Raw genomic sequence first — 12,964 nt, 5'->3', positions numbered from 1 at the left:
AAAGGATATACTGGAACACTTTGCCAGCATAATGAGTTTACACAGATTTAGCTAGATAAATTCAAACCTCAACCTAAATGAAACTAACTTATATTGACATCATAGCTATGCCCACAGTGCCCAAAAAATACGGGACTTATTACAAACAAAACCAAAGTAGCCTCTCCCATAGATCTGTGAAAAGTAGCAAAAGGGACACCATGAAGTCCTCTTGCTGAAGTACCCAATGACACTTAGAGGCCCACCCTCAGGTTCACTGTTTTCTTTTCACAACTGCTTTGGAACTGGGGATGAAAGATAGGAAGTTTAAGAATAAGGGGGTACAGATCTTAAAATAATTCCAGCAGCTGCAAAAGATAGCCACACCAAGAGACCAAACACAGAGAGTCACAGAAAACTTACTAGTGGGTTTTTTCCTCACATTTTTCTAGTAACTGTGATCCCCACGGAAAACATACCATCACGGTATGCACTGAAAACCATGATCAGGATACGCGCAAAGGCATCTGATTTTATTATGGCATGAAAGAATGCTCACTACCCAAATAAATACCCAATTAATATATTCAGAGGAACAACATTAGTAACTCAAAGTTGGAAGCTATATCCCCCAAAAGGTCACCAACTATCTACTGGACTTCTTAAGTAAGTTAATGTTGTAACTTCAACTAAAGGAATGAAAATTTTCTGTAGGAAATTTCAGACAGCTTGGAAGCTGTTTTATAAAAAATAAAAAAACAACAACAAAAAACAAACAAACAAACAAAATTCCAAACCTTTATGATTAATCAGACTGCATTCTTCCCTGCCAATCTCACATCAAAAAAAAAAAAAAAAAAAAGCAACACTTTTCTCATAACACAGTGTGGTCTCAATCTTCCTGTGATACAGTCAGTTTATGAATACTCAGTCATGAATGGGGCCAGATGTGAGGAACTAATAAGAAAACCCTAATCTCACAGCCAAAAATATTCTTTTTTAGAGCTTGTTGTAAAGTTTTATTGAAATATATGAGAAAATGTTCATTAGCTAAAACTGAACGTTCTGTGGAAATGAACGCATACATAAGCATGCACGCTCACACACATATACAGTGCCACGAAGAAATTCCCCAGCATTTATGGTATTAGATCGGGATTCAAGACATTTGGGCTCAAAACTAAAACCAGGAGGGTCCTACCGAGAAGATAATCCCCTAGCCCACAGAAAAAACATTAGAATTCCTTACCAAGGCTGAATTCCTCATGTATCCCTTGTGGTTTAGGACCACAAGTAGAGCCATGAGATTTTCTTTGCTTGTGCTTCCTTCAAATTAGCGTTCTAAATAAGGCTAACTTGGTCACCGCCTGCTCAGGAGTGTTTACGAGGAGATTATTTTCCCTTGGAGACCACACTTCCTGCACTGAGTGGTCAGCCATGTCAGCTTCCAGCACCAACAGACATTCATCTAAGGTGATAGGTATTGTGGTTTGGACATGATGCAGAAGTATAATGTTTTTCCTCCTCCATTTATTAGTATGAAAGACTGAATTGAACAAAATTAGTTCCTTCTACTGCGAGGGTGGCCTGGTCTAAGACATATGCCTGAATGAGCTATTTATCCAAATGAGAAATTACATGAAACCCACCTGAGACTCAGCATCTGCTATAGCCAGCACTATCTTAAATAATATCTTCAGAACTAGTGCCAAAGAAAATGAAAATCTGCTGAATCTAAAATGCCAGCAGTCCAAAGAGTGCTCAGGTGGCTCTAAAAAGAGGAAATAGTGGGAATGTATACACAGACATCTTCAGGTCTGTTGATGTCAGAAAATCTCCTTGACTCATCTTAAGCATTAAAGTGAAGAAATCCATTTTGAGCAAGTGAAGTTTTCTGAATTGGCTTGCTTGCAACTTTGAGACAAAAAAACCAGAACCCTGCTGTAAAATTCCGTTCTCTTGCAATCTTGAGAGGTAATGATCAACTTGCAGAAAGAGCGCTTTTCTTGCTTTAGAAAATGCTGAGGGATCCCAAAGAAAAGGAAAGAAGTAAAGAAAACCAAGAATGTATCGCTGGGATTGTTGTGAAAAGGAGGCAGAAGCAGAAACAGAGAGCTTTCAACTCTGATGAAAAAATATAGATGAAGCTACTTTCTATACCACAATATATTGTCAGCTCAGAACAACTGATGGTCTGAGGACTTGTATATTCCAACAAAAAACTTAGAAGAAAAGCATGTGTGTAGTTGTAAACTTCAACAGTTATCAACATTCTCAAAAACTGGAACTACGATTAAAAAGGGAACCTCTCCACTGTAAAAATAAGTCTATAAATTATGAAAAGGCTTTTCTCAAAAGATGCCACAAAAGCACACATTTGCTGCTCTGCGAAAGTGATCTCTGCTTAAATCTATGGTTCCTTCATGAATTTTTCTTTCAGAGCTGACATACCACATCTACCATATGCTTTGCAGACAAGTTCATTTTGCTTGTGCTTGGAGTTGACTACAAAAAGATAAAGCCAAACCAGGAGACATGTCATCACTTTCGCCTTATGTTTAATAAGCCCTTCTGGATGAACACAAAAATTGTCCTTTCCTGCATTTCCCCAAGAGAAAGCATAAAGCAGAATAGACAAAATGTGACTTTCTTTTGTTGTTGTTGTAGTAGCAGAGGACTGGCAAAAGATTGTAAGGGGCTCACAGAGAAGCTCAGAATTAGTTTTCTGCTTAAAAGTAGATCCCAAGTCTTTTATCAACATATCAACATCTCAGTTCCTGAAAAATGTACTGGAACTGCTGGGTGAGGTAGCACAAGTAGTGTCTCCTCCTTCCCAACAGTTTTACTGTCCCCAGTTTCTGTTCTTTATTCTCATCTACACACATACACACTACTAGTAAGAGCCTTTTGTTTTTTCATATACTTTTTTCCTTTGTCATCACTTCACTGTTTTGCTTTTGATTCTATGTGCGTCTTCACTAGTTTGCAAGATGGGGAAAACACATATCCAGGAGAAATTCAATAAAACAAACATAATAATTTAGTAGAGCTTTACACTAACAAAAAAAACCCCCAAGTATCAGAAAAATTAATTGTCTTATATTAGCATATATAATAGAATATTCTGATGTACATCTGGGATAAAATTCTATTGAAAGAAATCTGAAACACTAAATTGTGTACCTTTTGAGAACCTAACAAAAATGTAATTAATACAACAAGAAAATAAGAAAAATGGAAACCATGACACACATAAACACTCAGTGTGTTTAAAACCTACTGCTCCCAAATCAAGACTCTGTAAGTAATCCATGAAATTAATTAGCTCTAAAAGTAAACTTAAGATTTTTCAGTGTCACATATTTTAAATCACTTGGCTAACCTTTTCATCTCAGAATTTACTTAAGGACAAAAGAATGCTGTGTTTTTATGGAAAAAATCAAAGTATATAACAAGTTGTATTTTCCTAATTCCTATAGAATGACGTTTATGGAACTGCTGCAGAAATATTACACATTCTTACCATATCCTATAACAAAAGGATTCCAACAAAGCCTTCCTAGAAGCTGGCCAATTAAAGGGAACTGCTGGATTGCTACAATCGAATCCTGTTAAAACATAAAAACAAACAAAAAGATAATAAATATACTGCACATCAAAAGTAGGTTAGGAGAACTGTTAATGATACAGATTGTTGTAAATTACAGTGCCAATGGTTTTGCTGTGAAATGTTCTGGAAGCAAAACACCTGCAAGTATGTAATAAAAGCAGAACTTCCTGAAATTTGCTATAATGTCATAATTCAAATAAGTTAAAGCTTAAGTAATTAATTTCCTCACGTAATACTTAATTTGTTAATTTGCCTCACATCCAGTAATCAGAAAACAGCATTAGTATCCAAGATTTCATGGTAATAGAAGAACAATTGAACTATATTTTTGCTGATCCTTGTTGCTTTAATATACTGTCTCTCAAGTTTCTGAAGAAATTAATACCTACTATGGCATAAAACTAATTATCTTTCTATTACTTTCACTTGCTTTCTTTAAATTAACTTACATAATGACTAGCCAGTAAAAAACCTGCAATTTAACTTTTAACCAAATAGAAAGCAGCTTCACCATAAAAGTAGTGGACGACGTAGTTTATATACAATCCTGTGTAATCAGTCTTATTTTTCCATTTTTGTAGCTTTACTATCTAATAAATGAAGGTTTTTATAAATGGTGCTGTGCTGAGATAACATGCAAGTAGCAGGAACGATAACCATCTCCTGCTGCTGCAATAAATTCCTTACATTTGTGTCATGTTTGGGCTAGCTCTAGACTTTCTGGGGCCATATTCACAAGGTCCACTTCAGGCCAAGCCTCAGATTATTTGAAGTAGCAACATTAAAAATAGACTTTTCCCCCCCATCTTAAGAAAAAGACTCACCCCAAAATCTTTTAGTTAGAAGTTAAACTCAGTTCAGGAAAAGTAGTCTTCAGTTAGGAAGCAGATTTAAAAAGTAGTCAGCCTTGTGCCATAATTAAATATTTCTAGACCTAATTATACTGAATACATATACTGAAAAAGCCATGCTCAGAAAAACATATACACAACTAAACACATAAACAATTAAACTTAGTTTTTAAAAAAGCACTCTAGTGAGTGCAGACAAGAATTAAATTACCAAACAGAACAGCCAGCAGCATATGCCAACGATCTGGCCATGCTGCTAGAATTCACTACATGTGCCACAACACTGGGGTTAACGTGTCAACAGACTCTCTAAGATTTAAAGGATCAGTTAGTTTTGCACGTTAAGGCCTTTAAATAATCCAATTTATGACCTGACAACCAGAATCAAATTTTTGTTTATTGTAAAGAGCTTTTTAAAGAGGCTAATTCATTGGCTGGGAAATCTCACGTGACAACAACCAATCAAGAAGAAAAAGCTCCTTTCACAATAAATCAGGGAAACAGGAAGCACGCTCCTGTTTGCATTACCTGTGACTGTTTCCCCAATTTGCTTCTCTGATCCAGCAATACATTAGGTCAATAACACAAACCTCTTTGCCACTGCTAGCTTCTGGTCATGTCAAAACAATGTGCAGATTGGTTCCAAAACTGTCTTCAAAACAGGTCACTCTTCCTTTTGAAGTCACTTACCATATGTTTTAAAGTTTCATAAATCTGATGTAGAAACTCCTGGAGCTGGGGCAAGTGAAGGCACACATCCTTCTGGGATTCCAGCGTGGTGGCTTGACCCCATCGAATAGCTTTATCCAACCAATATTGAAAGTTCAGTTTGGGCACTGTAGTGTCCTGGGCCATTCCACAATCCTGAAAAAAAGACTGTAGCTCCGCATCAGGCATCACTAAACACTGGCTTCAAACCAAGAATGAAAATGGGAAGAAGGATGTCTTCTAACTTTTTTTGTGTTCACATGTAAAGGGGGGTGTGGGGGGTGTCTTTGTATTTATGTCTCATAAGGGTGCCGCTGTTCTTTGTAGTAGTTAGAGGGTAAAATAATAACACCTTTGTGACAAAGCAGCAAAGGGGGCACAGTAATCAGTAAATTACCTTAGAATGTACCACACATCTGTGTCTTGGGCTTTTATTATCTGAATTTGTCATCACCAATATTTCACTCAAAGAATATTAGAATAATGTGTGTGCATTTATTTAGAATGCCTTGCATGACGAAAAATTGAAAATGCCCATTTCAAGATGAATGAAAGCATTAAAATAAGGCTCAATCAAAACAAAAGAGGTTAGGGGGCCTTTGCTTGTTTTAAGTACTACATTTGTAATTGATCATTAGTTTTAAGTGCATGAGGGTATTCTCCTTAAAGGAAACTAATAAATTTAGTATTTCAGCTCTGTTTTTCTTTGTATTATTTTACAAAGGAGAGGGAAAAGAATATGACCACATCCAGTGTTACATACAAGTCAGTTCTGAATAAAAGCTCTACCATGTATAATCTATATCCAATGGCACACTTCGCTGTAAAAACTGGGTCTTTGAGAGATAAAAAGCCAGAATGTTAAAATCTAACCAAACTCCCCCTGTAAAAGACACAAAAAAAGCCCCACATTTTTTTCTGCTTTGCTGTTATATTTTTCATTGGCAGAAGGACAGAGAATAGCACAGCAGGCACTACACCAACCTTTAAATCTCTCTGAAAGAAATACCTCATAGGCTGAAAGAGCAAACGAGCTCTTGCAGCCATTCAATCATTGTTCTTCCTGTCAAGACTGCAAAGACAACTGCCAATTAACACAAATGTGGTGGCAGTTTTCAGAAATGAACTGTTGCCCACTTGGAGGCAAATTCAGACGCTCACAGAAGCAACAGAAATCAGTGAATATTTATCTTTGCAAGCCAAAGATCAAAAAAATAAACCTTAACCTGAGCAGAAGCCCTGCAAATCAAGCTTGCTTTATAAAGCTAACCCTTACAATCACATCACTTATATAGCATGCCGATCTGAGCCAGATAAAAATCTGAAGATCATTAATAAACTTGTTTAATTTCTATGAGTAATAAATAAATAAATACCCCATAGTGAATCACAACTATTAGTTGACTTTGGATCCTGTCCAGCAAAAAAAAGTAAGGTAAAGCTGCTGGCTTGCCAGAGTTCAAGGCATATTTGCCCTAAACATGTTCCAAGTAATGCAAGTAAAGCCAATGCTTTTGTGTTCTTTATTACCGTGCTATTTCTACCTGCAACTGTTGCTGTCAACAGAACTCTTAATGGACCTGTGCAGTGCCAACATCTTACTGATCTTCTGCGAGTATCAAAAAACAGGCTACGAGACTTCATTCACTCAGAAGTGACGGAAGGCAAGCACCCAGGAGCAATTAGCCATCAAACACCGTTATCATCACAGGGACATAACAAGGACTTTAAGAACAAATTAAAGCTATAAACTGAATTTACAGATTTGTGTGAATTAATGAGCCTGTTTGACATTCCCAGGTAAGATTAATCCTCCCAAATGACTGAAAAATAAGTCCCCTAACAAAATGGCTCCTGAAAGTTTAAGAAAAGGGGAAAAAAAGTGGAAGGGGAAAAAAAAAGCCCAAAACATAGACACTCCAGCATTTTGGGGCCAGTCACATGAGTTGACTACATAATAACAGAGGATTCGAGGTAAGCAAATCAAGCAGTCTTGTCTCGTATACTCGGTACCTGTAACTACTATTCCAGTATGCAGAATGGCACAGCCACCACAGGGTAAGGATCGTCATTTTCCAGAAGTCTGAAATCCCAGCTCCACAATAAAAAGGGTGTTTTTATCTCCCTTCTTAATTACAGCTAAATAAACTGGATTGCTGGTCCAGAGAGACTCCTTAGGATCTCCCTAGCTGGTCAAGAGTCATCACCTTACAGAAAAAACTGTCAAAGACTGAGATGTACATTCTTGTTTAGCTACAACCAAAAAAAAGTCAAAAAGGAGAACGTCAGCACAAATCACAAGAGAAAGAAAATCTTAAAAGTCTGTTCTATATGCTTGTAAATGCAAGTACGCATTTTTTACAGTTTCTGATAGCTAATTTCCTTAATATACCTATCCTGGATACCTTGGATATGAGCAAAGTGACTGTCCCATCAACAGAGTTGTACGAGTTGCATAAATAAACCTCTTTCCTGCACCAAGAAAACAAAGCAGTTCTGTGTTCAGTGCTATTCAAAATGCCCACCAGAAATGCAGTATATTTACCACAGTTGTCTTGTTGTATGAAAGCATAAGGACTTGTACCAAAACCCCCAACTATACATTCTAAACTTCAGAGCCTATCTTCAAAAGGATCAGTCCTCAATTTGCTCCTTTCCTATAATTTTCTGTATCTCACACCACTCCTAAAAGAGAGTTCAGAAATATTAGTTGCAGTTTAATGATCATTCATGGACACGTTTACAAGCAAAGATGGAGGAGTCTGGTTTCTGTCCCATCTCTGAAGTGGATTAAGGGACTATTAAATATATTTTTCTGTGCAATTAATTTTCTAAAACTGCTCAAAATACTATAATATCGGAAATAAGGAGCAAGTGATCAATATGTCTAAGGTAATCCACAGTGTGTATCTGTAATAAACTGTGGTATACACACTGAAAAAAATGGGAAATAAACCATTAAGAGTGACATGAATAACAATTTTTGCATGCACTCTTTTGGGGGGGAGGAGGGAAGGTTGAGAACCTCTGTAAAGCTTTACACAGGAACAACTCTTGCCAATTCAATGGTAGCAGAATCCCTCACAGCAACTACTAGGAACTGAATGTAGATTTTCAAAAATTATGACAAAAAAAATCTGTAAGTGCTAAAAATATTGCTATTATCTGTTTGGGGATACAATCAATTCGCATTCTTATAAAACTTATCCTGAGATCTACAGAAGAGTATATTAAAGGGACATTTCCAAGAACTGCTGAATTGTTCACACAGGCCATTGGCCCTTGTTTAGCATTTAATATGTGCTTCAATTCACCTTTGATCAAGAACATGCTTAATTTAATATGCACTAATATTTTGATGTATCACAACTTCTTATGCCACACTAAAAAAAAAAAACCACAAAAAAATATCTCAAGCACCTGTTCTGTTTGCAGTAGCATGATTTTTAAGCTGTACTTACGTGTTTGCTTTCTTTAGAAGCCTCTGATGAAAGTTATTTTATTGATTGTTTATTTTAACTAGAGCATCTAGTCCTGAAAAGAGCAATTTTATTAATACAGCTTACTCTTGTCTTCATCTCAATATTACTGGAAAGCATACAGTAAAATTATTGAATGTATAACTAACACAATTAAAAAGAAAATGTAACATACCAAACCTGACACACAGATTTATTTTCAAAAACTGGCATAGGATATATAGTTTATTAACAAGAGAAATATAAAACTAGTAGTTAATTAAATGTAACTGAAACATTCAAATCCCAGTAAGACACAGAACTCCTTTTTATTAAAAGACCTACAGAAATTACAGATAACAAAGGCTTGATTAATAATTTGACTTGTCATACAGTCAAGTATATTCCTAAAGTCTCTTTCAGGTTCATTACCACCCCCCTTCAGTTAGTTGGGACTCCTTTTATTTCAGCTGCCAAGAATCAAAAACTGCTTCCTATTTATAACTATTTACTCCACAATATGAGAAATTCAGTAGCCGCATTTACTGTGAATCGCCTTAAAATAACCTTTACTTCTAGAAAGAAGGGGAAAGAAGGAGTCTTTAGTTGTCCCCTCTCAGAACACCTCCGTCAAACCCTCCTGGGCTTGTATTTTCAAGCGCAGGGAACCCCATGGAGCTCAGGCGTGAGGGTACTTGTTACATCTTTCAGAAGCTGAAGGCGGCATTTCTAACAAGGAATGGATTAGCTTTATTCTGTCAAGTGAGCTATCTGGATTAGTGTCTGAAATGTAACACTTTAGTCAGTAACTTTTGCTACCAGATCTTGAGGCAAAGCCCTACAGTAAACACCAGGGCACTCCGCGTAACGGAGGTACTGCAGCATCCTCCAGGACGCATGCACACATGCAAGCACCACACTGCCACGGCCTCCCACATAAGACATACCCGAGTGCTATTCATCTGCGATACACAGTGAACTGTTTGCAAGGATAGAGGAGACACCAACAAAGTCTTCAGAAAATTTCACACAATCATCTCCTTATCTATAGTCTGAAAATGAAATATTTATGCATTCAGCATGTAAGGTAGTAAAAGAACGAAGGTATTTTTTTTCTCTAGAACTGTAGAAATATCATCTTTTTAAGTAAAACCATAAAAAGAAAAATCAAGCAAAAGCAAAGTAACTTCTTTATTATTACAAGTTCTGAAAGTCAGAGCTCAGCTACAGTAAAAAGGGAATATGTGGTTGCTAAAATGTTACAGCTCCTCAGAAAGAACTTCCATCAATCACAGAAAACTCAGTAACGAACTTTCATAGCTTTCAGTGTCCCCAAATCTGGCTTTAATAGATTGCCAAAAATTACTACTAAACTTTTATTACTTAGTTTGCCTTTGATCTTGTAAATTCACCTATTATTTTTAAATAAATAAAAGCATTTCAAGTAGAAGGATCTTCAAGATACCATTAAGGTACAATATTGCCTTATGTCACAGCATTCCAAATAAATGTGACAAAAACTTGCATTCAGGGTGCAAAGCTCTCATTTGTGCACTTTTCCTTGAACCAGTGATAAGTAGCTCCACGCTTCAAATGAACACTTCACTTTCCATTACTCCATTTCCTCTCTCAAATCTTGCCCATCAGCAACCTCAGCTTGTGAGGAAAAAAACAAAACAAGAAAACAGTTAAAACACTTGTATGACATCAGGGTCCGGAGGCTGCAAGCAGAACAGCTCACAACTGACGTAACAGAACACAGACATACATTCCAAATTCCAAATTATTTTTAGGGTTATTAACACTTACAAAAGCAGTAAACAGTCCTTTTGTGCATGTTTATCACTCTAATAGATATTAGGAGACTAACACTAGGAATTAGGAGATTAGATATTAGGTAAGTACTTCAGTATATTACATAATTAAAGACACCATAATTTTGACTCCTTAGTTAATCACCCTTAACTCGATTATGATACAGCATGGTTGATGCACTAATAGAGCAGAAGACCATTAACTGACTGTTTCCATGTTTCAAATATGATGATAATCATGTCACAAATTTACAATTTAATGGATATTTTGAGGTTATGCCAAAAGAAAAAAAAAGTAGCAATTATCCAGAGCATAGATGCTATTTTCTCATTTATTATTTTTCTACATAAAATGTCCATTAGGTTCTTTCACCTTGTTCCCACAGGTATATTTTCCATCTTCACCTTGACAACTCCCCTTTTACTTGACAAAACCAAAAAGAAAATTGAATACATACTTAGTTAGGCAGCAAGATCAAACATGATTTATTTCCTACTTTAAAGAAAACCTATTGCTACCCCACCAAAAATAAATTCAGAAAAAGTTTATTATGAAAAAAGTGAATAATTGTTTAGAAACTTCAGAAAGGCCCAAGAGTAGTAAAAACTATGTCAAAATTAGAAATATATATTATTTATTCTGTCATCTAATTTTTCAGTGTCCCTTGTTGAGAAATTAGGTTCATAGGCTGGTTTACAGGTTGGTATTAAGTCTAACCTACCCTCACTGGCATTCCAGCAGTCAAGAATAAGCTAGAGAACAATTTCCACCTTGATTCTGGACAGTGTGCTTACAGCCAGTGTTGATTGGTGTTCATTTTTTATTTAATAACTTTTCAGGTAAGAGCATGTTTGCCTATTCCTCTTTGTGCCTACATCCACAGATATTTTACAGCAAGAACAAACCACTATTAAGGAAACCGCCTGTCTATATGCAGACTTTCCAAATGAAAACAAGTTGCATGCAAATACATCTTCCTCTGTAAATAAAAGCAAGGAACAGAGTTTTTCCAAAAGAAACGAATCAACATTGGCTAAGCAGTGTGCAAAATCTGGTAAACTAAATAGCTGTCAAGCAGATGGGTGGCATTATCATTCAACATCTAGATTAACAATTCTCCTAGTAATTAACTCCTCTATTTTGCTCCCCTGTAGTTGTTCCCTCCATTTACTCCAATAATTAGTATTTTAACGGTTGTCAGACCTGCCTTCTGAATTTCATTATCAGGTCTTACTGGCAAAGGAGCCCAACTGTCATCTTTAAGGGACTGTGGGCACTAACAGGGCTACTTTCATGGACAGCACAGGTATTAAACCTCTTGCACACATTTAATCTGAGTAACATTGCAAACAGCAAAATGATGTTTCCAGTTGCATTCTGTGGCCCTGCAGGATTGGAGAAGACTCAATGCCCTGAGGAAGCATGCATTCCTGGGATTCATGCAAAACCTCCCTTTCTAGAACACTCTGAAGACATTACATCTGCCTCTCACCCCAAAAGGACTATATGACCATAATAAAGCCTTCTCCTTTCCATTCATCAGGCTATAAGCTTCATGAGCAAAAAAATACTGTTTATTAGCTTTCCCTGATAACAGTAACCACACAAAAATTAATTTCCATAATGAATCTTAACAGGACAACAAGGCAATTAATTATCACTTCCATATACAAAAGATGCAATTACCAGCCCACAGAACGGATTACTATGTTTTTAGGCACAAATTGAAAACAAAGTCTGATCACAAGCCACTGGAAATCACTCCTGCAAGAAACACACCAACTAAGTTATTCAGACTCCAACACCACAAGTATTTTTTTTTTTTAAGTAGTTAAATTTAAGAGGAGAAAACAGACAATAAGGTAAAATATGATCTCTGGCAGAAGGCTCCACACAATTCAGGAAAGTACCAAACCATACGATGTCCTAACTCAAAAGAATTTCAATGTCAGGACTAGCCAGATCAAAATCCAGCAAGGTCCATATAAAGTGTCCATGCCACTAGGCAGGGAATCAGATGCATGTACAAAATGGAAATTTGTTCCAAGGCAATAAAGCAAATCCCAGATTTGACTGGTGCACGCCGATATTAAACATATCAACGTGGCCTTCCAAAATGAAAGTCAGACTTGAAAGAAACAGGGGCTTCTAGCTTACCCTTTAACTGCTTATTTGTTCCTCCATATCTGAATGGCTTACCTCTCATCAGTACACAGAGATCTGCCACAGAAAGGTAACAATATGACAAAATAAAAGCAGAAGCTAGAAACGATGCACTGAGTGCGCTGAATGGGAGCACAAACAAGTACACACCTTCATAATCTTCCAGAAATTGGGGGGTGAAGCACATCTCCTTTCAATGTATTTTCTCAGTAAAGCAAAAACTTACATATTTTGTCTTGCACAATCTAAATAGCAAAACTTCCAGGATTGTTTTAGTAACACACAGGTCACTGTAATGTGGCAATCTCTGCTAGTGCTTGAGAGATAACAGGTTTTTTGGGATAGCTCTAATGAAGATGAATGTTAAAATATTTTTGGAT

At 36.5% G+C, this 12,964-nt stretch overlaps 1 protein-coding gene across 1 annotated transcript in view; it reads right to left on the bottom strand.

Annotated features, from left to right (window-relative positions):
* FANCC (FA complementation group C) overlaps window positions 1–12,964 on the bottom strand; it is an 86,279-nt gene that overhangs the window by 64,202 nt on the left and 9,113 nt on the right. The window contains exons 2-3 of the mRNA XM_009638412.2: window positions 5,131–5,304; window positions 3,503–3,587 (exon numbers count right to left, since the gene is read on the bottom strand). Coding sequence (XP_009636707.1) covers window positions 3,503–3,587; window positions 5,131–5,295 — 250 coding nt within the window. The 5' untranslated portion in view covers window positions 5,296–5,304. The remainder of the gene's footprint in view (window positions 1–3,502; window positions 3,588–5,130; window positions 5,305–12,964) is intronic.

This window comes from Egretta garzetta, unplaced genomic scaffold (genome assembly GCF_000687185.1).
Source record: "Egretta garzetta isolate BGI_Z169 unplaced genomic scaffold, ASM68718v1 scaffold310, whole genome shotgun sequence".
In the NCBI taxonomy this organism is placed as follows: Eukaryota; Metazoa; Chordata; class Aves; order Pelecaniformes; family Ardeidae; genus Egretta; species Egretta garzetta.
The sequence above is the reverse complement of the archived record's forward strand: the minus strand, read 5'-3'. Positions and strand labels throughout refer to the sequence as shown.